At 42.9% G+C, this 26,852-nt stretch overlaps 1 protein-coding gene across 1 annotated transcript; it reads right to left on the bottom strand.

The window, feature by feature from the left end:
* Window positions 1-3,609: 3,609 nt before the first annotated feature.
* Window positions 3,610-5,312, bottom strand: CAVIN3 (caveolae associated protein 3). The gene is made up of 2 exons (XM_033205572.1): window positions 4,763-5,312; window positions 3,610-4,234 (listed from the first exon to the last, which is right to left on the bottom strand). The coding sequence occupies exons 1-2, from the start codon at window positions 5,144-5,146 to the stop codon at window positions 3,827-3,829; spliced, it is 792 nt and encodes a 263-aa protein (XP_033061463.1). The 5' UTR covers window positions 5,147-5,312; the 3' UTR covers window positions 3,610-3,826.
* Window positions 5,313-26,852: the final 21,540 nt, after the last annotated feature.

Raw genomic sequence — 26,852 nt, 5'->3', positions numbered from 1 at the left:
AGAACTACAGGTGTGCCCCCAAGCCCAGCTAATTTTTTTTTTAAACTTTTCTGTAGAGACAGGGTTTCACCATGTTACCCAGGATGGTCTTGAACTCCTGGCCTAAAGCTATCCACCTACCTCAGCCTCCCAAAAGGCTAGGATTACAGGCATAAGTCACTGCGCCTGGCCATTTATTTTTAACAATATTAATAATAATAACCAGCAGTGATAATGGAGAACACAATATAACAAAATGAGCTATTAAGAAATTTAACTAATTTTGTTTTAACTTGATTTTACTATTTGCTGCTATAGACAACTCAGGAAGAAATAAAAAGTAATATTCCCTTCCCTTGCGAAATTAGTCAAGCCTTTGGGTTTCTAGGGGGTCAAGATGTTTTATATGGAAAATGCACATTTAGGTTCTTAATTCTGATTGTGGGTTGAACAGGGAAAATCGAGTAGACTTCCAGGAATTTTGAAAAATAAGGATTTATTTTTCCTTGGGGACAGAGAACTGAGCCTGCTCATACCAGTGCCATTGAAACGGCCACACCTTGAAAGGGGCACAGTCTTGAGCACCAGGTTTGGGAGCCTGCAGGAGAAGTGCTGAATTTCCCCAGACCAAAGGAAGCTACTGCAGAGCCACCCTCCATGGAAGGACCCCTGCCGCCCACACCTTCTCTACCCCTAACTGTCCCCAACATATTGCTGGACAGGCCGACCTTGGGGTAATTAGACGAGGCACCAACTAGGACACTGGTTCCCCGACACTGACATCGTGTGGTCATAAGGAGCAAGAGCAGCAGAGATATGCAAAGCCCGAGAGATGGTGTGAGCCCCATGGTACTGCACAATCTCGAAAATGGGAAGACAACTAAAATTACTAATAATCAACTTCCCAACAGCACGGCAGGCAGGTGTGGGCTTAAACTCTTCTTATTGAATCCACAAAAATATAAATGTGACACCACTCTAACTCAAGTGTCAAGGAGTAACTCATACATGTAACTCTAGTCCCTATATTAATCCCTAATGTCCTTATCTAAAGAACACACCCACAAACCCTTATCTGTATCCTTAGTCTGTTTTCTTTTTCTTCAGAGCTCAAAACCAGAACGCCCTTGTGGTTCATGTGTTTACTTGTTTTTATCTGGTTTACTTGTTTACTTATTTATTACCTGTCTCTTCCTACTGGAATTTGACTCTGTAGAGGTATGGATCTTGTCTTTCTTATGTGCCACTGTATCCTCAGATTTTATTTTATTTACTTTATCTGTTTATTATTTATTTTATTTTTTGAGACAGACTGTCACCCTCTTGCCCAGGGTGGAGTGCAGTGGTGCAATCTGCAGCCTCTGCCCCCCTGACTTAATCAATTCTCATGCCTCAGCCTACCAAGTAGCTGGGACTACAGATGTGCACCACCACACCTGACTAACTATTTGTGTATTTTTAGTACAGACAGGGTTTTGCCATATTGGCCAGGCTGATCTCAAACTCCTGGACTTAAGCAATCTGCCCGTCTCAGCCTCCCAGAGTGCTGGGATTACAGATGTGAGCCACCATGCCTGGTAGTATCCTCAGATTTAAAATAGTACCTGAAAGACCCTAAGAGTTCAGTAAGTACTTGTTGAATGAGTGGACAAATGAATTATATACCTGAAGCTTATGGAGCAAAAACGATACCTCACCACTGCTATGCACTTGATGTATGTCACTTAATCTTTGCAACAGCCCAAATAGGGGGCTATAATTATCTCATTTGATAGATAATAGAACAGAGAACCCAAACTACCCACCACTGAGCTCTACTGATCCTCACCATTCCTGATTTCCATCTCACTATTTACCATTTCCAAGAACAATTCCTTATATATCTCCCACTTTTCCTCCTTCAGGTTGGGTCATGCCCCTTCCCCATTTGCTCTCAAAATAACTTACATGTAACTATCATCCATTACAATTGGTGATGGTATCTCCCTCTAAATCCTGAGCTCCCTGAGGTGTTCATGAGACCTAGCATAGGGCCTGGAACAAAGTAGGTATTAAAAATGTTGTTATAAGATAGTGACTGAATGAAGGAGTAGATGACCATGCTCCTCATCCTTAACCACCCCAGTCCCACTTCTAGTTTTTTTTTTTTCTTCCTTTTTTTTTTTTTTTAAACATGGTCGCACTCTGTCACCCAGGCTGGAGTGCAATGGCTTACCTGCAACCTCTGCCTCCTGGGCTCGAGTGATCCTCCCACCTCAGCCCCCCAAGTAGCTACGACTACAAGCACAAGTCACCACATCCAGCTAAATTTTGTACTTTTTGTAGAAATGGGGTTTCATCATCTTGCCAAGGGTGGATTCGAGCTCCGGAGGTCAAGTCCTCCACCCACCTTGGCCTCCCAAAGTGCTAAGATTACAGGCATGAGCCACGTGCCCAGCCCCTTCTGTGATATTCTTGCTTTACTGCTGCAGGGAACTCTCCTCATCCCCTCAAGAAGGTCTACCCTGTGCCAGACACAGTACTTAGTGTGGGAAATACAGAAATGAATAAAACTGTCCCTACTGCAAGGGAGCCACAATCTAGTAGAGTGGAGTGGGGGCATAACCACAAATCCTCACAATCAGTGCAGTTAGCACTAGAGGTGTGCAAGCGGTCCTTTGAGAGAATGAAGAGAAACACCTGGCCCTGAAACAGGTGTGCTTTTCTAAGTTTGGCAGGACAGCAGGGATGAGAGTGACAGCACAGAGCTCAGTGTGACTCAATGGTAGCATGAGGGGAAGTGGTGAGAGATGAGGCTACAAAAATAGGCAGGGACCAGATCACAAAGGGTCTTTATTCTGAAGATAATGGGGAAACACTGAAATATTTGAATCAAGACAATGATGTGATGAGATTGGCAGTTCAAACACTGGTCAAGTGAAAGTCCTGAAATAAGGCAGCCGCTGTATTAGAAAAGTGGACAGACTGCAGAGGTAAAATCAATAGAATAGCTGTTTCCATGTGGGAGGGGGATGAGAGAAAGTCCTTGAGCCAACAAGGACTCCCAAGTTTCTCTGTGGATGATGGTACCATTCATTGGTAAAGAAAACACAAGAGGGGGAAATATTCTGAACCATACCTAGTAGGGCCTGCCACATAGTAGGTGTTCAATAAATGGCTATTGAATGAAATGGAATTTAAAAGGTAGAAGATACTTGCTACTTTTGAAGTACTTTTCAACTGCAGCTCAAGACAGGGGTATGGGGTGTATGTAGCTGGTAGGGGAGGCCTAGGCATGAATGTCAGCCGAAAAGTACCCAGAGTAAAAAGAGGGCCAAGAAAGGAATACTGGAAAACCCAACTTTTAGGAGGTGCTAAAGGAAGAAAAGACTAAGAGGAAAACCATTAGTTGACACTTAGTAAGCAACTACAGCAAGGACTGTACTCGATGCTTTAAAAAAAATTGCAACTGTGTGTTCCCATGAGGAAAGTGTTTAGAAGGTATTTCTATATGTCACTGGAGTCTAGAACCCAGGACTCCGTGGAAACTGGAGAAATCGTACAATGATTCCAGGTTCCAACATTTGTCTTATTCCTTGTAACTGCCTTCCCACATCCAACCGCTTTCCCATCCCTTCTCATGGAGTCTGGTTTGGGTGAAATTACTTTTATTGATGGTGAGGGCAAGCAGGTGTGAGTGGCTGCACCTCTTTCAGAGGACACAGGACTGGGCTTAAGGAAGGGAGGGCCAGAGTGGCCGCCTTGGTGGATGCAGGATTCGCTCCTTATTAGGGCGTGAGTGCTACACTCTGAAAGGATTTATTTTAGGACAAGGCACAAGCACAGGGGAGGCAGACAACACCAGCCCTCAGGCTGCATTCTCTATTTGGAGCGAAACTTCTTTGGCAGCCCCAGGTCTCCTGGGATCTTCCTCGGTGTCCTGCGGAGGCTCTGGCTCCAGCTCTAGCGTGGGCTCCAGCTCAGGCTGGGCTTCCGGCTGGGCTTCAGCGCTCCGGCCAGGCCCAAGGCGAGGCGGCTTGACCGGGGTGGGCGGTGGCGCTGCAGGGCCTTTCCGGCCCGAAAGGGCCCTTCGGAGGCTCTGTACCTTCTGCAATCCGGTGCGCCGCAGCCGCTGGGCCCTGGACTCCACCGGCTCCTCGTCCGAGCTCTCTCCAACTTCGGCCTCCAGCTGCTCTGGGCCCAGCTCGGACTGGTCCTCCGGGCCCAAGGGCTCTGGTGCCTTCCGGAAAGCGCTGGCTGGGACTTCACCCTCCTCCTGCATATGACGGACACAGCACTGATCCTGGCAGCTCCTTACCCCAGCAGCCCAAAACTCACGCCTTAATTACACAAGGGAAACCTTTTAACTCCGCAGCCAGAGTCTGGGGGTTAAGGCAGGCGTGGGAAGGTAAGGGGAGGGAAAGCTGCGTGCGAACTGCAAAACTTAGTAAAGCAGGTGAGGCCCGGTGAGGGGCGAGAGGAGGATGGTGCCCACAGTCACGGAATGCCCTTTCAACCACCGTTATTTTAGGGATTGACTGGGACTTAACACCAAATTCTGCGGACGTGGCCTGAGCTAGAGCTGGGCGGGCTTGGATTGGCCAGGCGGGGCTCAGGCGTGAGAGGGAGGGATGGGGCAGGGTCTTGGGAAGTGGGTGCGGCTCTGTGAGTCTGTTCCACAGCAACAGACGGCGGGAGGGGTCAGGAATGTGGGTGTGGTAGGTGGATGGAAGCGGAGAGCCCCCAGCTGGTGGCCCAAAGGCCGGCAAAGGCCCCGGACTGGGGACCATTTGAGGTCACTGACCTTGAAGAGCAGAACGTGGAGCTTCCCGCGCGCCACCAGCAGCCCGTGGTTGGCCTCCAGCCGCTGCACCTGGGCTGCGCGGCGCACCGCGCGCTCTTGGGCGTTGTTGGCGTGCGAGCTTACGCGCTCCGCCTTGGCCAGCAGCTGCGCCAAGGTGTTGCTGGTGGTGTCGTGGCTGCGACTCAGAGCGCCCAGGCCGCTCTGGATGCGGCGCACGGACCCTGCCAGGCCTCCCTGCCTTCGAGCCAGGCCTCCCTGCCGCTCCCGCAGCGTCTCCAGCATGGAGGCCAGCTTCTCCAGCAGGGTCACCACCGTCACGGCGTGCACGGGACCCCCAGCCGGCGCCTCGGGCACAGGCCCCGGCTCCAACGCACTCTCCCTCATGATCCCTGACCGCTCAGCTCCGTCTGCCTGCAACCACTGGCTGCACTACAGTCTGGGGCTGCCTTTCCCTGGCTCCTCCCCAGCTCCAGCTGTGACTCAGGCAGGCGGAGTTGACCTTCTGGGGCGGCGGGAGGAGGCGAGGGCGTGGGGATGTTGGCAGCGGGGTCTCTTGAAAGCGTTTCGCCTTCCGCTGCCCCGCCCCGGGGACGTACTGGGAAGCATGTTGGCCCCAAATCGGCCCCCTGCAAACCCTCTCACTGTGAGTTTGAGTTACCCTCCTCCGCTCTAGTTCCCTGGTGTGCCTGTTTCTGGTCTCTCCACTGCAAAGGACGAGTTACGGAAATTTTTATTTCATGCATCTTAGTGGGCGCAGAAACTATGTTGGCACGGCAAGAGGGGCCTCCGTCGCCGTCCACTTTCGGCCTCCCACACCGCCGAAGATTGTATTTTCGTGGCCCCCAGGCTGGACAGGCGACAGGGAGGCCCTGGAACATTCTGCTTACAGATCGCGAACTGTCAAGGCCCGAGGCCCCGCTTTGTGACTGGACAGGCTGCTCATTGTGGGCTGGCGGGCGGGGCATCATCTGGTGTTTCCCTAATAGTCATCACCAGGGTTTAGCCGCAGGCTTCGTTTCCTGCTTCTCTATTTCGTCCTCTTGGGTAGAATTATCCTGTTTCTTTTCTCTAGCTCTCTGCCCTCTCTTTCTTTAAATCTCAGCCCCCCCTCGCTCCAGCACCCAAACTTGGGGGATAAGCAGGACACCTCTTCATCTCTTCTTTTAAAACCCTTAAAAGGGTTAGAGTAGGCACTGGTCTTTGCTTTGATAGAGGTTACTTGGGCTCCTGCCTGACTTTCTTTCTTTCTTTTTTTTTTTTGGTTTGTGTCTTGTGTTCTGTGGAACTGCGGAGAGTAAAGATAAATTGCTGCTACAGAGAGAGAGAGAGTGGGCATGGAGGATCCAGTTAATGATGTGGATTGTGAATTTCTAATGTCAGCAGTTCGAAAAATCCCATGCCTTAGCCGGACGCCTGGCTCACGCCTGTAATCCCAGCACTTTGGGAGGGCGAGGGTTGAGAATCACGTGAGGCAAAGAGTTCGAGACCAGCCTAGGCAATATGGCAAAACCCCGTCTCTACTAAAAATACAGAAATTAGCAGGGCGTTGTGATACACGCCTGTAATCCCAGCTACTCAGGAGGGCTGAGGCAGGAGAATCATTTGAACCTGGGAGGCAGAGGTTGCAGTGAGCCGAGATCGCTCCACTGCACTACAGCCTGGAGAACAGAGGAAGACTCCATCTCAAAAAAAAAAAAAAAGAAAGAAAGAAAGAAAGAAAAAAGAAAAGAAAATCCCATGCCTTGTTTGTAGCAATACTTGGCAAACCGTCTCACAAATGCAAGTAATCCATTAATCCTAATGATCTCTCTCCCTCTTCCTCTTCTCACTGAACCTGTGAGGGCCACTTGATAACAACTGTGGAAGAAACTTGTGTCACTGGAAATAGTTACATGGGCCTAAAGTGCCACAGACAGTGGGCAGCTAATGCCAGAAATCTGGTGATGCTAAGTTGATGGCTGGCTTCTACCAGGCCGTAAGCCTAAGTGCACTCCCCCACCCCCACCCGGCTTAATACAAGAGAAAATAAACTCTCTTGGGAATCTGGTGGGAATCACCAATCACCATCTCTTCCAGTGAAACTACATTTACCCAGAGAGATCCATCAGGGATGTACCAGTTAAAATGCTTTCAGACTGAGGGAACAAAAACTCAATTCAAACAGTACTTAGTAACAGGAAACTCAATTCAAACATAATTGAAAAAGACCATTGGTAGAGTGGTGATTAAGTGTGAGTCATTCACAGCTCCAAATCTGGTTCTCTGCAGTTCTCTCAACTGCTCAACTATGAGCCCCATCCCACACCTCTCACACTCCCCTATGTCCCCCACACACCCCCTACCCCTGTGTATGTGCCCACATACACACAGGTGTCAGCTTCATTCCAGGCCTCACAACTCTGCACAAGATCTAAAAGAAAAAGGGTACCATCTTAAAATTTAGGACATTTATTTTCCAGAAGCCTCCCAGAATTTTTACACTTGCCTTCCATTGGGTTACATGGCTTTTCCAAATCCATATTCTATGGCTACAAAAATGACACGCTTTGATGGGTTTAGGCGTATGTTCCCTAACCAATCACTGACAAGAAATCTAATAATTGCCTTTTGACAAGTTAGATCAATTCTGAAGTAGAGTAGATTCAGCTTTCCCAGGAGTATTAGGGTGGTATGGGAGGAAAAGTGGATATCTGTACAAAAATCTGGATACTACTAGGAATGGATATTAAATTACAGGAAGCCTATGAAACAATCACCAGCCTTGATGAGTGGGGCTAAGGAAGTTCAGTACTTGGATAGATACTTGGATACATTTGGATAGTGTTTTGGTTTTTTTTTTTTTTTGAGACCAAGTCTCGCTCTGTCGCCCAGGCTGGAGTGCAAAGGTGCGATCTTGGCTCACTGCAACCTCCACCTCCCGGGTTCAAGCAATTCCCCTGCCTCAGCCTCCTGAGTAGCTGGTATTACAGGCACGTGTGACCAGGCCCAACTAATTTTTGTATTTTTAGTAGAAACGGGATTTCACCATGTTGGTCAGGCTCGTCTTCAATTCCTGACCCCGTGATCTACCCATCTCGGCCTCCCAAAGTGCTGGGATTACAGGCGTAAGCCACCACACCCAGCGTGGATAGATATTTTTTTAAAACCTGGTAACGAAGTGGCATTGTTGTCTGGAGTAAATACCTGAGATTTGTTGTCTCACAGCTATGGAAAACTAGGACACAGACACACAAAGAGTGAGGTTCAGCGCAGAAGTTGAACAGGCAAAAGAAAAAGAAGAGCTCTCTGCAGCAGAGATGGGTCCCAGAGACATGGGTTGCTGGTTCCGCAGTGGAATGCAAGGGATTTTATAGGTGACTTTAAGGAGGCAGTGTGTCATTTATATAGGGCACAAAAGATTGGTTGGACCAGGTGTGCCATTTGCATAGAGCACGAAAAACTGGTTAGGGCTAGGTATGCCATTTGCATAGGGCACAAAAATATGACCACCCCCACCCTAATCTTTTATTTTGCAGATGGGTTCTCTACCTGGCCAGTGCCATGTTGCCTGTTTCTTTACTGTGCATGTGGTAACAAAGAAAAGGGAAGATGAGCCTCCATGTTGAACATACCTGGCCCCCAGGTAACCCTTTTCTATTGACACAGCTGCCAGCATTCACTCCTGCAAGCTTCCAACTTGCTTATCTATGTTTGCAGCTTGATTTTTCAGGCTGTTCTTTGTTAGAAAATAAATGATTTGGGGGCTGCTTTTTGTTAAAAGGGAAATTCTGCTGAGGACTCTTTTACTCTCACTATCTGCCTAAATAATTTTTTCCCATCTCCTGTAGCACTAACTCCCTCTCTGGATATGTGGAACAAGGACGATCTTAAACTTAACAATAGAACCAATGATGGTTCTACCGGTCTTCCCAAAGCCCCAAGTTTAAAAGCCATATGAACTGGCTGATAGTGGAAAATGGAAGCCCATGAGGTAAGTAAAAATAACTTGGGGCCAGCTAGAAGAATGCCTGAGTCAATAAAGCAGAGATTGATAGAAATTGTAGTAGAGTGACCTTGATTATAGAGTATCAAAGGAAGAGCTGCATTACAGTTTCCAAAAAGGGTAAGAAAAGAAGAAAACAAAGATGTAGAATGATGCGCTCTGTTCAAAAATAAATTTAGGAACCTTAAAATTTTAAAGGGTTTATTTGAGCTAAGAACAATTCATAAATTAGGCAGCACTCAAGGCCAAAAGAGGTTCAGAGAGCTTAGCTGCAGCAGTGTGGGCAGTGAGCTTTTATAGGCTGAACATGGAAGTAAGACAAAGAAAATATATTTGATTCATTAATATGGAAATTCCCTAGTTAGAGGTTAGCTGGTGGTTTTTGACTGGTGAGGTCCCTAGTTTTCTTTTACTTTCTACATTGGGCTTTGGTTTGCTTATGTAGGAATCAAATGTGGTGGAGCCATCTCAGCCTGATGGCCTCCCAATTAAAAATCTTTTTAACACCTCTAAGGCAGTTGTCTTAAAAATTTCTATTCTCAGCCAGGTGCAGTGGCTCGCACCTGTCATCCCAGCACTTTGGGAGGCCGGGGCAGGCGGATCACCTGAGGTCAGGAGTTTGAGACCAGCCTGATCAACATAGAGAAACCCTGTCTCTACTAAAAATACAAAATTAGCCAGAGATGGTGGCGCATGCCTGCAATCCCAGCTACTTGGGAGGCTGAGGTGGGAGAATTGCTTGAACCCAGCAGGTAAAGGTTGTGATGAGCCAAGATTTCACCATTGCACTCCAACCTGGGCAAAAGAGTGAAACGCTGCCTCAAAAAAAAAAAAAAAAAAAAATTCTATTCTCTAAACTAGGGGTGTGGCTAGTGGCATCTACTCTCTCATACCCCATGGTATGGACATGAAAAGCAGAAGCTTATTGTCACAGGTTGCTTGTGTCCCCAAAAAGATATATTTAAGTCCTAACCCCTGGTGCCTATGAATATGACCTTACTTGGAAATAGAGTCTTGCAAATATAATTAAGATGAGGCCATAATGAAGTAGAATAGGCCCTTAATCCAATATGACTGGTGTCCTTATAAGAGAGGGAAGACATATACAGGGAGAACACCATGTGACGACAGAGGCAGAGATCAGAGTTACGCTGCCACAAACCAAGGAATGTCCCAGAAACCAAAAGAGGCAAGGGAGTATCCTTCCCTAGGAGCTTCAGAAGGAACATGCCCCTACCAACACCTTGATTTCAGGCTTCTGCCCTCCAAAACCATGATAGAATAAGTTTCTGGGGTTTTTGGTGGTGGTGGTGCTGGTGGTGGTGGTGGTGGTGGTGGTGGTTGCGGTGGTGTTTGAGACAGAATCTCACTCTTGTCACCCAGACTGCAGTGCAATGGCATGATCTCGGCTCACTGCAACTTCCACCTCCCAAGTTTGAGTGATTCTCCTGCCTCAGCCTCCTGAAGAGCTGGGACTACAGGTGCCCACTACCACACCCAGCTAGTTTTTGTATTTGTAGTAAAGATGAGATGGGGTTTCACCATGTTGACCAGGCTGATCTCAAACTCCTGACCTCCAGTGATCCACCTGCCTCGGCCTCCCAAAATGCTAGGATTACAGGTGTAAGCCACCGCACCTGGCAAATTTCTGTTGTTTTAAGCCACCTAGTTTGTGACTTTTTTTGTTTTAGTAGCTCTGGAAAACTAATAACAACTTTGATTAATCAACATCAGTATTACAGTATCTCATTACCCAGGACACCCCTGCAAATGACTTTTCCAATTATGTGAAAGTATTAGATTCTCTGTAGGAAACGTTAATAAAACCTGAACACTCCCAGTAGAACATAGACAATTAAACCAGATATAATGAGTCTTGCAACAACTAGTGGAATACTATGGCAGTTGAGCTAACAACTGCTTTAAAAAACTAAAAGGTATTACCCATCCTGCTTGTCAAGGGTTCCATTTATATACTGGCCCATCCCGTCCCCAGAGCACAGCATACTATGAGGAAGAGTTGGCTGTACTAAGGAGAAAAAAATCCACTACACCTTTCATTAGACCTGGGGCTGCCTGAAATATATCTGGCTAACAAACATCTGCTTAAGGGTGGCCCTCTGTCTCTACTTATTCAAGAACAACTTGGTGCTCCTTTTACTTTAAGGAAATCTCTGAAAAGACAGATCAGATTGTAGTGTCTTAGATGGTATCATTCTGCATCTTCGTTTTCATTCTTCTTTCAGTTGCCAGGTGCCCCACTATATGAAGTTGCCAAGATCCCCTAAAACAAAAGTGACAAAGGCACTACCATTCTTAACATCATACCCAAGAGGATGAGTCTGTGCCACTGGGTTCAGAGAGCATCCACCAGAAACCCAGCAGACAGGGATTACCTAGAATAGTAGTGCTTAAACTCATGACAGGTAGTGAAACACGTGTAATACCTCCTACTGCAACAAAGAAGAGGGAGGTGTTAGAGTCAGCAAATGCTTCACCTTGGAATTTTCACACACTCTGTATCTTGGGTCATCCAAAAGGCTGCACACTTTCAATAGGATTGAGAGGAGCCTCGGTGACTAACCCTGGCAAGTTACAAGCCACAGTATGGTCAATTCTAGCCTTTGAGTCCTACCAGTCAGAAAGAAAAATGAGACCATGGAGTCTCTGTGATTTCTACCTCTTCCACCAAGATGATTTGTCAAGGAGGGAAGGGGGCAGATCCTATAAGGGAAAATATAGCATAAATATTTAGGATGTTTGACTAAGGAATGCTTTTAGTAGCTGAGAACTATACTGCTTTTGAAAAACAATTGCTGACTGATTACTGGAAGGGAGTAACAGTACTAGTGAAGAGACTCAACAGAGGTCGCTGAGTGGTTTTGTGAGTTGGAACCCTTTGTCTCACATAGCAATACAACTTAACAGTCTTTGATTATTAAATAGAAAAATCAAAATCTAAGAAAGGATGAGAGATATCTATGTGAGCTCATTATAAAAGACACATCCCTGACCAGGACCCTCACTTTCATTTGCCCAGAAAAACTGATGCATCCTCCGGGCACTAACCTTTAAATCAAAAGTAACAATGTGAGGCACAGATAGAACCACTCATTTAACAGTCAGTAGGCCTCAGTAGACAGGCACCACCTTCCACCCTTTGTCATAGACATCCTGTCTACGGAAGAGGTAAGGTTATTCCACACAATGAGGGAGCTCTGTGTCACTGGCAGTTATGATAGCTATAAGTTTGAGGCATCAGGAAGTGAATTTGTACTGACTCCAGAAATTAAAATATCCAAATGGATGGAAGATCTTGGAATGGTATATTATGACCAATAGGCTTAGGGATGCCTTTTATAGCAAGAATCAGGCACATTATTCACTCAAATGACTATTTTTGTATCTCATATTTTAGTGTGTTGAATAGTGTCTTAGTCCATTTTCCATTGCTGTAACTGAATACCATGGGCTGGGTAATTTATAAAGAACAGAGGTTTATTTAGCTCATGGTTCTGGAGGTTGGGAAGTCTGACAGCTTGGTGCTGGCATCTGGTGAAAGCCTTTTTGCTTCATCATAGCATAGTGAAGGCATCATATGGCGAGAGGACAGGAGTGTGCATGTCAGCTCAGGCCTCTTCTTCTTATAAAGCCACCAGTCCTATTTTGGGGACCCCACCCTGTTGACTTTATCTAATCCTAAGTACCTCCCAAAGGCCCCACTTCCAATCAACATATGAATTTGGAGATTAAGTTTCCACCACATGAAATTTGGTGGACCATTTGAACAATAACAAATAGTGTCCCCCCAAAAGATATGTCTAAGCCCTAACCCCTAGTACCTGTGAATATGACCTTTGTAGATATAACTACATCTTTGCAGATATAATTAAGTTAAGGATCTTGAGATGATATCATTCTAAATCAAATGCCTGGTATACTTATAAGTAGAGGAGAAGCCACAGAGACACAGAAAAGACAATGCTGTGAAAATGAAGGAAGAGATTGGAGGGCAGCCACAAGCCAAGGAATACCAAGGATCAGAAACTAAGAGAGAGGCATAGAGTGGATTCTCCCTCAGAACCTTCCAGAGTGAGTGGCTCTACCATACTGATTTTGTACTTCTGCCTTCTTGGGCTTTGACAAAATACACTTCTGTTGTTTTAAACCACTTAATTTGTGGTAACTTGTTATGGCAGACCTAGAAAACTAGAACATATATAGACACCTACCAAAAAGATTAGGGATAGAAAAAACAATTTAAAAGCAAGTAAACCCATCAATATGTCATGGATGTTTGTTTTGGCCAAGGCACACTGGGTGCATCAGAGCACCAGACACCTGAGATGAGAACTAGGTTGGCCAAAGTTCACATTTTGAAGTACGTAATTACTGCAGGAGCCAATTGTCAGGATGTAGGAATTTGGGCTCCTTCAGCAAAAATGCCCTGGGACATTCCAAGATGCAAAATAAAAAAAAAGGTCTGGAACTACTAAATAGACTCTATTCTCTATTGTCTCTTTCTGTAATCTGAGGAATTCAATGGGCTCTGCCAGCAGGGAAGCCTTGCCTGGGTTTGAGTTTGCTTTCTTAGGCAAATCACTGAGAAGCCACCATCAAAGGACTGCAGCCCTCCACCTTGAGCTAATATGATATTTCTCAACTAAAGCCTCTAATCCAGGAATATATTTTACCACCCATATGATAAAGGACAGGGCAGATCATTGGGGGATGATGTGCCCTACCTCCCACCTGGATTGAGAGAGAGAGAATAAACCACTGAGGAGGGGCTTGGCCATAATTCCATGGCCAGTAATTCCAGATGGGTGGTCACTTGTAGACTATTGTATATAACTAGAGCCCTGCAATTACTTTTATCTTAGCACAGACATCCCCCTTTGTATTTGGTGCTGAGTCCAAGGAAAAAGAAGTCATTTTTAGCCATCCAGTATCTACCACAACTGGGAAATAATTTAATTTTTATAAGATTTAGGCACTACATTAGTTAAATGGTATTTAGTTATGATATTTTGTTTGAAGAATAACTGTCATTTGTTTAGTGTCTAAAGAATAGATAGTTGCTAATCAATTCAACAAAGGAAGGGAAAGAAGTGAGTCTACCCTGGGCAAAGAACAGCATTGTCTCTTCCACCCCATGCCACTTTAGGGCAATTGACATGGTTTAGCACTATTGCACAACACAATTTACCCTACCGAATATTTCTCACCTTATTTGGATTCAGTGTATTTTAGAAGCAGGACAGAAAACTGCTCAGAACCGGACCATATGTACAACAATCCATTTACTAAGCCAGCCAGGGAGGGCAGTAGAGATGAAAGAGTTAAAATGTTTTACTTCATCCCTGGGATGCAAGGCTGGTTCAACATTCACAAATCAATAAACGTAATCCAGCATATAAACAGAACCAAAGGCAAGAACCACATGATTATCTCAATAGATGCAGAAAAGGCCTTTGACAAAATTCAACAGCCCTTCATGCTAAAAACGCTCAATAAATGCGGTATTGATGGAACGTACCTCAAAATAATAAGAGCTATTTATGACAGACCCACAGCTAATATCATACTGAATGGGCAAAAACTGGAAAAATTCCCTTTGAAAACTGGCACAAGACAGGGATGCCCTCTCTCACCACTCCTATTCAACATAGTGTTGGAAGTTCTGGCTAGGGCAATCAGGCAAGAGAAAGAAATAAAGGGTATGCAGTCAGGAAAAGAAGAAGTCAAATTGTCCCTGTTTGCAGATGACATGATTGTATATTTAGAACACCCCATTGTCTCAGCCCAAAATCTCCTTAAGCTGATAAGCAACTTCAGCAAAGTCTCAGGATACAAAATCAATGTGCAAAAATCACAAGCATTCTTATACACCAGTAACAGACAAGCAGAGAGCCAAATCAGGAATGAACTTCCATTCACAATTGCTTCAAAGACAATAAAATACCTAGGAATCCAACTTACAAGGGATGTAAAGGACCTCTTCAAGAAGAACTACAAACCACTGCTCAGTGAAATAAAAGAGGACACTAACAAATGGAAGAACATACCATGCTCATGGATAGGAAGAATCAATATCATGAAAATGGCCATACTGCCCAAGGTTATTTATAGATTCAATGCCATCCCCATCAAGCTACCAATGAGTTTCTTCACAGAATTGGAAAAAACTGCTTTAAAGTTCATATGGAACCAAAAAAGAGCCCTCATTGCCAAGACAATCCTAAGTCAAAAGGACAAAGCTGGAGGCGTCATGCTACCTGACTTCAAACTATACTACAAGGCTACAGTAACCAAAACAGCATGGTACTGGTACCAAAACAGAGATATAGACCAATGGAACAAAACAGAGTCCTCAGAAATAATACCACACATCTACAGCCATCTGATTTTTGACAAACCTGAGAGAAACAAGAAATGGGGAAAGGATTCCCTATTTAATAAATGGTGCTGGGAAAATTGGCTAGCCATAAGTAGAAAGCTGAAACTGGATCCTTTCCTTACTCCTTATACGAAGATTAATTCAAGATAGATTAGAGACTTAAATGTTAGACCTAATACCATAAAAACCCTAGAAGAAAATCTAGGTAGTACCATTCAGGACACAGGCATGGGCAAGGACTTCATGTCTAAAACACCAAAAGCAACGGCAACAAAAGCCAAAATTGACACATGGGATCTAATTAAACTAAAGAGCTTTTGCACAGCAAAAGAAACTACCATCAGAGTGAACAGGCAACCTACAGAATGGGAGAACATTTTTGCAATCTACTCATCTGACAAAGGGCTAATATCCAGAATCTACAAAGAACTCAAACAAATTTACAAGAAAAAAAAACAAACAACCCCATCAAAAAGTGGGCAAAGGATATGAACAGACATTTCTCAAAAGAAGACATTCATACAGCCAACAGACACATGAAAAAATGCTCATCATCACTCGCCATCAGAGAAATGCAAATCAAAACCACAATGAGATACCATCTCACAACAGTTAGAACGGCAATCATTAAAAAATCAGGAAACAACAGGTGTTGGAGAGGATGTGGAGAAATAGGAACACTTTTACACTGTTGGTGGGATTGTAAACTAGTTCAACCATTATGGAAAACAGTATGGCAATTCCTCAAGGATCTAGAACTAGATGTACCATATGACCCAGCCATCCCACTACTGGGTATATACCCAAAGGATTATAAATCATGCTGCTATAAAGACACATGCACACGTATGTTTATTGCAGCACTGTTCACAATAGCAAAGACTTGGAATCAACCCAAATGTCCATCAGTGACAGACTAGATTAAGAAAATGTGGCACATATACACCATGGAATACTGTGCAGCCATAAAAAAGGATGAGTTTGCATCCTTTGTAGGGACATGGATGCAGCTGGAAACCATCATTCTTAGTAAACTATCACAAGAAGAGAAAACCAAACACCGCATGTTCTCACTCATAGGTGGGAACTGAACAATGAGATCACTTGGACTCGGGAAGGGGAACATCACACACCGGGGCCTATCATGGGGAGGGGGGAGGGGGGAGGGATTGCATTGGGGAGTTATACATGATATAAATGATGAATTGATGGGTGCTGACGAGTTGATGGGTGCAGCACACCAACATGGCACAAGTATACATATGTAACAAACCTGCACATTATGCACATGTACCCTAGAACTTAAAGTATAATAAAAATAAATAAATAATAAATAAATTTGTAAATCTAAAAAAAAAAATGTTTTAACAGGTCTGAAAGCTTACTCACTTAATCGAAAGGTGAGAATGATTCCTGAGACTAGTAGACTTGTTCTACTAGTGTTCTACAAGTGTGATCATATCACAATAATCCATTGAGTCCCCCAGAGATAGTATACTGTACAAAATCAATATACTGCCTGCTATTCAACTTGCCTGTCTATAGGAACTGCAGCTTAATCACGACTCCTTTTTATTGTGTGGATTTGGATGAAGGAAATATTAATTGTCATAGGTAGGATTAGGGTTTAAGATACTCTTTTTGTCACCAAGTGGCATTTAAGTCACATAATGAATGGGCTAAAGAGCAGTAAGCAAGGCATTCCTGCCCGTAAAGAATGCAGAAGACTGCTGTAGTGCCTGGACCTGGCAAGAGACTAGAAGGGAAGAACTGACCTTGGAGTCAGGTCTCCAACCACATAGATCTGTCAGAGATTGATTTGGTTGGGAAGCTAATGTAGGAGGAGGAGTGCTGTAAGTAGCTGAAACCAAGTAATTGATGTGGGCTGAAGATGATTTAGAGAACGAAGAAAGAAAGAGAAGGAAGGAAGGAAAGGAGGGAGGGAGGTGAGCAAGGAGAGGAAAGAGAGAGAGACAGAAAAGAGAAGAAAAAGAAAAGAAAGAAAGAAAATTACTCATATATACTTCCACATGAAAACTTATAAAAGATATTGAGGCGGCCATATATTTATACAGCTCCATCTATAATGGGAAAATTTAGGAGACAGAAAGTCATGGTGTTCGGATTGTACTGTACTTTCAAAGGTTGAAAAGTGAATCCTCAAAGGAAAAATAGAAATTACTCTTGAACTTGTTGGGATTTGAAGTTTCCTCAGGAAATCAGATTAGAGGACTACCTGGTGAAGCCTGGAGGACCTACCAAAAAAAAGGAGGCTTGGATCTTTGCAAGGTTAGAACAACAAATGGGATCCAGGAAAACGACTGGTCATATTCAGTGGCTAAGAGCATTGGAGAAGGCCTGTGGAATCTCAGCAGGTCGGGTCCATGACTCATGAGTAGACACCTGTGTTTCTACTGCCTGGTGCCATAATCATAAACAATGTGAGCAGGGGCAAATAAGATCCTAGTTCAGTACTATTCACTATAAATATAATGTATGTAATTTAAAATTTTCCAGTAGCCATATTAAAAAAAAATTTAATGAAATTAACTTTTAAAAAATATTTTATTTAACTCATATCCATCATACTGCCATTTTAACATGTAATCATATTTTTAAGTATTAATTACACATTTTACATTCTTTTAGGTCTCTGAAGTCTGATGTATATTTTATATTTATAGAACATCTTAATTTGCATATTCAATGTTCATTAGAAATGATGGCTCTCTGTTTAGACTTTGATAAAAGAAAAACTTCAGCCAAATTAAGTTTAAAGAAGTTTAATTGAGCAATGAACGATTCGCGAATTAGGCAGGTGCCAGAATCACAGCAGATTCACAGAGACTCTAGGGGTGCCTCATGGTCAGAAAAAAACTTATACACAAAAAGGGTAAAGTGACGTACAGGAATCAGAAGTGAGGTACAGAACCAGTGAGATTGGTTACAGCTTGACATTTGCCTTATTTTAATGCCATGTGAACATTCAGTAGTCTATGAGTGGTTGAAGTATGGCCCCTGCGATTAGCCAACACTCAGCTATTGTTACAGATGCACACCACTAAGTTACGTTTTCAATTTTATCTGACTATTAAGCTAGGTTACAGTTCATCTACAAAGACTCAAATATAGAAGTACAGAGTCCTTCTCAGGCCATATTTAGTTTGCTTAACAACTTCATAAAATTTATAGTTGAAAAAGTAGATTCACACACCCAAGTTGTTCCAATATACTTAAAAGTTTCCAATAACTGAATCAAGTATCCGTTTTTAAATTTAAATTTAAACTAATTAAAATTGAATTATGTGGGATATGGGATGAGAGAGAAAATCAAGAGTTAATCTCTGCAGGAATCTGGGCCTAAGGTTCCCTTATTTGACTGATGTTTGTATTTTTTTATTTTGGTAAAAATTGACTCCCGTGTAGATAGTAGAGTGACAGAGGAGGAGCCTAATCCCACATAGATATAAAAGGTGGAAGCCGGCACAGTGTCTCATGCCTATAATCCCAGCACTTCGGGAAGCCAAGGAAGGTGGATCACCTAAGGTCAGGAATTCAAGACCAACCTGGTCAACATGGTGAAACGCTGTCTCTATAAAAAATACAAAAGTTAGCTGGGCATGATAGCAAGTGCCTATAATTCCAGCTCCTCAGGAGGCTGAGGTGGGAGAATCACCTGAACCCAGGAGACAGAGGTTGCAGTAAGCAGAGATCATACCATTGCACTCCAGCCTGGGCAACAAAGCGAGACACCATCTCAAAAAAAAAAACAGAAAAGAAAAGAAGAAAAAGAAAAGGCGGAATTAATGTCCCAAGCCTCTAAATTTCTTTAGAAAAAAAAGATAGTGTTCCATCAAACTGAGCACATTGCTGCCTCAGGCAGCTGGGCACTGAGAAAGTGCTCTCTGGTCTAGAGTCACCGACTCACATCACAGAGCTTGAACCAGTTGCTAATCAATTCTTGAAGGTGGGGGAGGAGATAAAACGTGACCCTGCAGTCACTCCCCTCACCATCCAGCCTAGCTTTCTGGACCTCTAGATCCTTTCACCCTCCTCTGTGCCACCTATTTGCTGATTCCACCTTTTTATATATGCAGTCAATCCTCATTATTCATGGATTCAGTATTTGCAAATTTGCCTGCTTATAAAAATGTATTTGTAACCCCAAAATCAACACTCAGGAGTTTTTGTGGTCATTTGCAGACATACACAAAGGGGACAAAAATATGAGTTGCTCGACAGGGAACATTCCCAAATGACGTCCAGTAAGGCAGCGCTCTCCCTTCTTGTTTCAGCACTGGTACGGTAAATATTAATACGTTTTTTTTTTCCACGATCTAGGTAGTGCTATGTTTTCAATTTTTGTGCTTTTTGTTGGTAATTTCACTGTTTACAGTGGCCCCCAAGAGTAGTGTTGAAGTACTGTCTGTTGCGCCTGAGCACAGGCTGTGGTATGTCTTAACAAAGAAAATACATGGGTTAGGTAGGCTTTGTGCAGACCCGAGCTATAATGCTGTCAGCTCGGAGTTCAATGTTAAAAACCCAACAATATATATTAAATAAGGTGTTTTTAAACAGAAACACACATAAAACAAGGTTATGTATTGATTGGTTGATGAAACTGTTATGACTATGGCTTACAGGAACCTAACTCTGCATTTTCCCCAAAAGAAATGGTTCAGTGGTCACTAATTTGGTGTTCTCAGCAATTTTATAGATTATAACTACATCAGATAATGAAAATTGACTCTCTCTCTATAATTCTATATATGTATAGAAAATTATATATATACTAAAATCTTATATATATAGAATTATATATATATAATATATAGAATTATATAATATATATTATATAATTATATATATTATATAATTATATATATATATATAATTTTAGTATAATTTTCTGTTTTTTCAACTTATAACCCAGGTATTACCTAGGTCTCCCTTTGTTCCTTAGAAATCTAAGTTTGGACCCTACCAATTCTATTGCCTTTGAAAGTCTAAAGGTCTCCAGAACAGGTAGAGGCTGCTCTACTTCTCCAGGAGAACAGCCAAGAGTGAGCCAAGATCACGCCACTGCACTCTAGCCTGGGTGACAAAGCAGGACCCTGTCAATAAATAAATAAATAAATAATCCTGGAGATATTTGCTAATTCCTGAACTCTATTTAAAAAATCTACTCCCTTCCACCTCCTTCCCACACTGGCCCTGGAGGGTAGCTGCTCTAGTGATTTCTAATAGAATTGATTTTTATTAGGCAGTTGTAAGCCTTTCATGTGTATTAATTAAATTAATCCTCACAATGACCATCTGAGATAGGCAATATTACTATCCCATTTCACAGTGAGGAGATGGGGAAACAAAGAGATTAGATTACTTGCCAAGATCACACTACTGATAAATAGCAGGGCTGGGATCCAACCCTGGCATCTGCTCCTTAGGCAAACAAACCATGTTACCGAAAATATCATAGCAGCTAGAGAAGCAATTTGAATCCAGTGAATTTGGAATTGTTGAAAAAAAGACATTCACTGCCACATAACTATTTGCATATAGCTTCACATACTCTTTGAATTTATTTCTTTCACTTGCTACCCAGTGAAGGAATTAGGAGGATCAGAAAGGAAGAGGAATGTGCACAAAGACCATAACTCTAAGTGGCAGCATCAGGGTTTGAGCCTGGTCCAAATTAAACTTCATCTCCATTTCCCATAGGAAGAAATGGAGGACAGGAGGGGCCAAAAAAGTTACAGTTTCATCCCTCCAGAGGGCCAATAGAGTATTTTGCACGAAGTTGAAGCTAAACATGTATTGTGTCCTATGTCTGGACTGAATGACTAGATGCTACTCAGCTCCTCAACTAGAAGAAGCCTGGGACCTTGACCACACTAATGCTGATGACAGGGGATTTGCAGGTGACTAGAGGTACCAGATTTAACAAATAAAAATATAGGGCACCCAGTTAAATTTTAGTGTGAGATAAACAACGAATACCTTTTCTAGTATTAGTGTGTCCCATGCAATATACTAGAAATGCTATTCGTTATTCATGTTAAATTTAATTTTAATGGGGCATCCTGTATTTTACCTGTCAGTCCAACCCATGACCTAAGCAGACACTGTAGAAAAACAAAAGGAGAATTAAGGAGATAAGTGAAACAGAAGGTGAGCTGAAAAGAGGCACTGCGTGAATTTGAGGGTCCAGTAGGAGCTGACTTGTAGGTACTTGGTCTGTTTTGATGCCCACAACAACCTTGGGGAAGGGGCAGAATAGCAGAGGGGTAAGCTTTCTGTCCCTCCAGGTTCTGTAGGATACCAGGGCTTCTATCAGCACCCCTATGTTCAAATCCTGGCTATACCCTCCATGGTTGTATACCCTCTGGATAATTCACTTAATTTAAACCTTGCTGCTTTTATAAAACTGATAAACAATAAGTTAATAGTGACATTGATCACACTGATGTCCCTCAATGAATTAGCAATATGTTTTTCTTTCCCATCTATTCTTTCTTTCTTGAACTGTGTTATTTTTGATCCTGGTTTAGAGTAAGCATTATGCCCTTACAAGAGTGAAATGAAATTTTTAAAAGTAATTTTTTAATGTTTTCTGAATGCTGAGTGTTTTCAATGATCATGCATGACTGGCAGCAAAGAGGAACTAGGATGGATTCGATAAGGAGCAACAAGTCCTGAACACACGCAGAGAACTGGCTGTGAATCCTGTTTCTGCCACTCACCATTTACTTGTTGGGTAACCTTAGCCACTTCATTTATCCTCTCTGATCTTCAGGCCTAACTCATTTCCTCCCCAAAGAGATGGTGGGTAAGAGAGAACTTCGAAAAATGCTACCAGAGCATAAATAGGTCTTATGACTATGTAGCAGAAAAATGGGACCTCAAAGAGGAGAGAGACTTGCAGAGCGGGGTATTGCTGCCATTCTTTGAGTAGCGGCTGAAAATATTTCCCCAAATTGTCCCCATCTGGTCAGGATACCCCACAGCCTTTTACTAAGATGGTGTCTTCATCTAGCCTCAGCCCAGCTGCAGTACCTTTGTGGAACTCCCACCACTAATGCTCAAGAGGAGAGTGTAAATTCAAGAGGGGTAAACTGTCTACCCACCCACTCATCTGCAGTCCCTCAGACAAGCATGCAGATATATGCTTTGGTTGTTTGTTTGGTTGGTTTTGTTTTGCAACAGGGTCTTGCCCTGTTGCTCAACTGGAGTGCAGTGGTGCAATCACAGCTCACTGCAGCCTCAACCTCCCAGGCTCAAGTGGTCCACCCACTTCAGTCTCCCAAGTAGCTAGGACTACAGGCATATGCCACCACGCCTGGCTAATTTTTCAGTTTTTCGTACAGACAGGGTCTTACTATGTTGCCCAGTCTGGTCTCTAACTCCTGGGCTCAAGCAATCCTCCCACCTTGGCCTCCCAAAGTGCTGGGATTACAGGGGTGAGCCACCGCACCCAGCCCAAGCATGCTTTTAGATTGTACTCTCTAAAAATTAATGTTTGTTCCTGGGAACAATGCATGAGCTAATATAACAAGTCTATTAATCAAATGAACTGACATAATTCCTGCTAACAAATGTAGGAATATTGAAAAGGAAATTCAGCCAGGAAGATCTAAATCCACAACAAAGTGCAAGCTATTATATTATCACATTGAAAAACACAATCCAGCCACCTGAAACAAGCAGTATGACCCAAAAGCCATTTTCCTAAATTTGTCTAAGGGTTTCTCCAGCCCTATACTGTCCAATATGATAGCCACTAGCCACATGTGGCTGTTTAGTTTTAAATTTTTATTAATTAGAATTAAATAAAATGTAAAACTTAATCCTCAGCTACATTATCCATATTTCAAGTGCTCAGCAGACATATGTGGCAAGTGGCTACCATATTGGATGCATCCCTCTCCTCAGTACAATCCCACAGGGTGCATGTGGTCCCCAAACTCCTTCCCACACTTCCAAGTTGCCAAGTGTAAATACACAGGCTTCTCTGAGAGATGAGAAGAAAGAAATAAGGAAATCTTTCATTTAGCCGAAAAGCCATGTCTTGACAAGAAAAGAACAATATAAATAAAATTACAGGGCAATTAATGGAGAAGTGATCTCTTCCATCAGCATTTGGACCATTTAAAGTAGATACAAAAGGATATAGAAGACTAGTTTCTGAAACAGCCCCATGCTTTAGGACCTGGATCAGGACTTTCAAAAATATATACTTTTTTTTAACTTTTATTTTAAGTTCAAGGATACAAGTGCAGGTTTGTTACAAAGGTAAATTTGTGTCTAGGGGGTTTGTTGTACAAATTATTTCGTTACCCAGGTATTAAGCCTAGTAACCATTAGTTATTTTTCCTAATCTTCTCCCTTCTCCCACCTTCCACTCTCTGAAAGGCCCCAGTTTCTGCTGTTCCCCTCTATGTGTTCATGTGTTCTTATCATTTAGCACCCACTTAGAACATGCAGTATTTGGTTTTTTATATCCTTAGGATGCGAAAGGATAATGGCCTCCAGTTCTATCCATGTCCCTGCAAAGGACATCATCTTGTTCTTTTTTATGGCTGCATAGTATTCCATGGTGTATATACCTTTTAATGTAGATTACCTTGATTACAGGAACAATATTGTTACAGATTTTATCATTTTTGAGAAAGCATAATGAAAATTGTGTCTAACAGAGTAAGAAGATTCCTTTCTGTCTATACGGTGAAAATGCTCAGGATGTTCACTGCAGCCTGCCTCACCCTGGAAAAGGGATGTAAGGATAATGAGAAAGATGAGTATGTTCAGTGTGGAGCATGCAAATTTGCATGAAAAGTAAATGTAACCTTGTGCCTAACTATGACTGGTTCCCAGAGATATTTTAGTTCTCAGTTTTAATAACGTGTCTAGCACAGAAAAGCCTAGAACATAAAAGGGTCCAATACAAATTTACTGATTTAAGAAAAAATAATGTTTGTTTTGCTAAGAAAGGTAAAGCACCAATAAGAAATGAATCATACTTGCAATGAGATAGATAGATAGATAGATAGATAGATAGAAAAAATTTAAAGCTAAATTTAAAGTCAAATAAAAATCCAATGTCAATTGGATAAGAAATTGATGTTTAAGTCTAAAAAGTAAAGCTTGTCTTTATTTTGTCCATATTTTATTTAATTTTATTTGTGATAGGGTCTTGCTTGCTCTGGAATCCAGATGGGAGTGCAATGGTGCTACCATGCCTCACTGCAGCCTCAACCACCTGGGTTCAAGCGATTCTCCTGCCTCACCCTTCCAAGTAACTAGAATCACAGGCATGTGCCACTATGCCCAACTAACTTTTAAATTTTTTTTGTAGAGATGTGGCCTCTCCATGTTGCCCTGGGCTCAAGCGACCTTCCTGCTTCTGCCTCCCAAAGTTCTGGGACTACAGGCGTGAGCCACCTCACCTTGCCTGTCTTTCTCTTTTAATCCATTTCATGTTTATGCTTTTTTTTTTTTTTTTTTTTTTTTTTGCTGAGATGGAGTCTCACTATGTCTCCCAGGCTGGAGTGCAGTGGCACAATCCACAATCAGGGCTCACTGTAACCTCCGCCTCCCAGGTTCAAGTGATTGTCCTACCTCAGCCTCCCAAGTAGCTGGGATTACAGGTGTGTGCCACCAAGCGTGGGTAATTTTTGCATTTTTAGTAGAGACAGGGTTTCACCATGTTGGCCAGGCTGGTCTCGAACTCCTGACTTCAGGTGATCCGCCCTCCTCAGCCTCCCAAAGTGCTGGGATTACAGGCATGAGCCACCGCGCCCAGCCTGTTTGTGCTTTTAACCAGTATCTACACTGGTTACAGTTTCTTTACCAAGTGAACTGACTCAAACTTTCATTCATACCCAAAGAGTCTGAACCCCTTCATGAATTAGCCTAGAATGGTGTCAATGTTTTAATTAGCCTTCCACCAGGCATGGCAGTATAAGAAGTCATGCCACCAGCTCTCTCACTTCCTAATTATATTCCCCCAGGCCCCTATCATAATGGACCTTGGTCAGGTGACACTTTTTTGCAATGAAAAAAAGTCTAGTCAAGCTAGCTAGGCCTTCCTGGGTTGAGAGAATCTTCACCACTCTGGACCATGCTGAAATGCTGAGGACAGTAGCCACATTCTTTTGAGGCTCTATTGCTTGTAAACCTACTTCCCAAAATCCATTTATTTTCTAGACAGAGATCAGTTGGTTGCAAAGAACAGAAATTATCTCAGGTAACTTAAGTGAAGGAGGGTTTATTGTAAGAGAATTGGCAGCCACCCCAGCTCCCAAAGTAGACTGTTGAAACAATTTATTGAGTCTGGAGCCCTTCCTGAATTAACAAAAGGGAGGATCCAATAAAGGATAATACAGCTTATTTATTATTTCAATAGCTTCCCAGGCAAAGCAGGAAAGAAACCAGACCTCTTTTCTGAACAATAATGGGGCCTACTAACTCTGGGGAAAAGGTAAGATACCTTCTAATTGAGGAAATATATCCTTTTTCAATATGAGTCTAGATTGTACTCTTTAAAAATTAATGTTTGTTCCTGGGAGCAGTGCATGAGCTAATATAACAATTCTATTAATCAAATGAACTGACATAGTTCCTCCTAACACATGTAGGAATATTGAAAAGGAAATTCAGCTAGGAAGATCTAAATCCACAACAAACTGCAATCTTGGAGTCTTTTCTTCCTTCCCCACCCCCAGCCCACTTCTATACACAGAATTTTGCAAGGCTTGGATAAAAGTAGGCATCATTTTTATCTGGTTAAAGTCCTGGGGACCCTACCTCTAATTTGCACACTCAGATCACTTGGTAAGGTAAGGACGGTAAATTTAGAGAGAAAGAAAGAGACAAGAAGTGAGATCCCTCCTTGTGGATAGGTGTGGGGTTTTCCCAAGCAAATCGATGGAATTCCTAATAAATAAAATTTTAAAAGGATGCCCATGGAGAAGGAAAAGTTGTGCATCTAAAGGCCAAAGAGCTTGTGAAGGATCTGGACCTGCATATAACATCTCTTTGAGAAGTAAAGAGAAAGTCTAAGGAGTGTTTTATTCTTTCCTCTTTGACGTAGAATCACTCTTCAGAAATTGCCTCTTTAGTGAAGAAACCTGCATAGAACCACTTAGGCTGTTAGTAATTTCAAAAAGACTGGAAAGAGAGAACTGTAGAGGAAAAGAGAAAGAAAGACTTGCCCCAACCATCACCTCTGATTTACTGGAGAGAGACATCAAGCGGGTGATAATGTAACCACCCAGTGTGTTCACTGTGCCCGCTGCCTAGACAGAGCTGATTTATCAAGACAGGGGAATTGCAATGGCGAAAAAGTAATTCACACAGAACCAGTTGTGCGGGAGACCAGAGTTTTATTATTATTCATATCAGTCTCCCCAGGCATTAGGGGATCAGAGTTTTTAAGGATAATTTGGCAGGTATGGGCTCCAAAAGTGGGGAGTGCTGATTGATCGGGTTGAAGATAAAAGCATAGGGGGTCGAAGTGAGTTCTTCTTGCTGACTTCCTGGTGGGATCACAGAACTGCCTGAGCCACATTATCAGTCTGGGTGGTGTCATCTGCTCTATCAGCATGCAGGGTCTGCAAAATGTCTCAAGCACTGATCTTAGGTTAGCTAATTTGTTAGGCCTACAAAGGCAGACTGGTCCCCTGGCATGAAGGGGTTTTGGGGGAAGG

Source organism: Trachypithecus francoisi, unplaced genomic scaffold (genome assembly GCF_009764315.1).
Source record: "Trachypithecus francoisi isolate TF-2019V2 unplaced genomic scaffold, Tfra_2.0 Lachesis_group8, whole genome shotgun sequence".
NCBI lineage: Eukaryota > Metazoa > Chordata > Mammalia > Primates > Cercopithecidae > Trachypithecus > Trachypithecus francoisi.
Note: the sequence above shows the minus strand (reverse complement) of the source record. Positions and strands in the feature narration are given on the sequence as shown.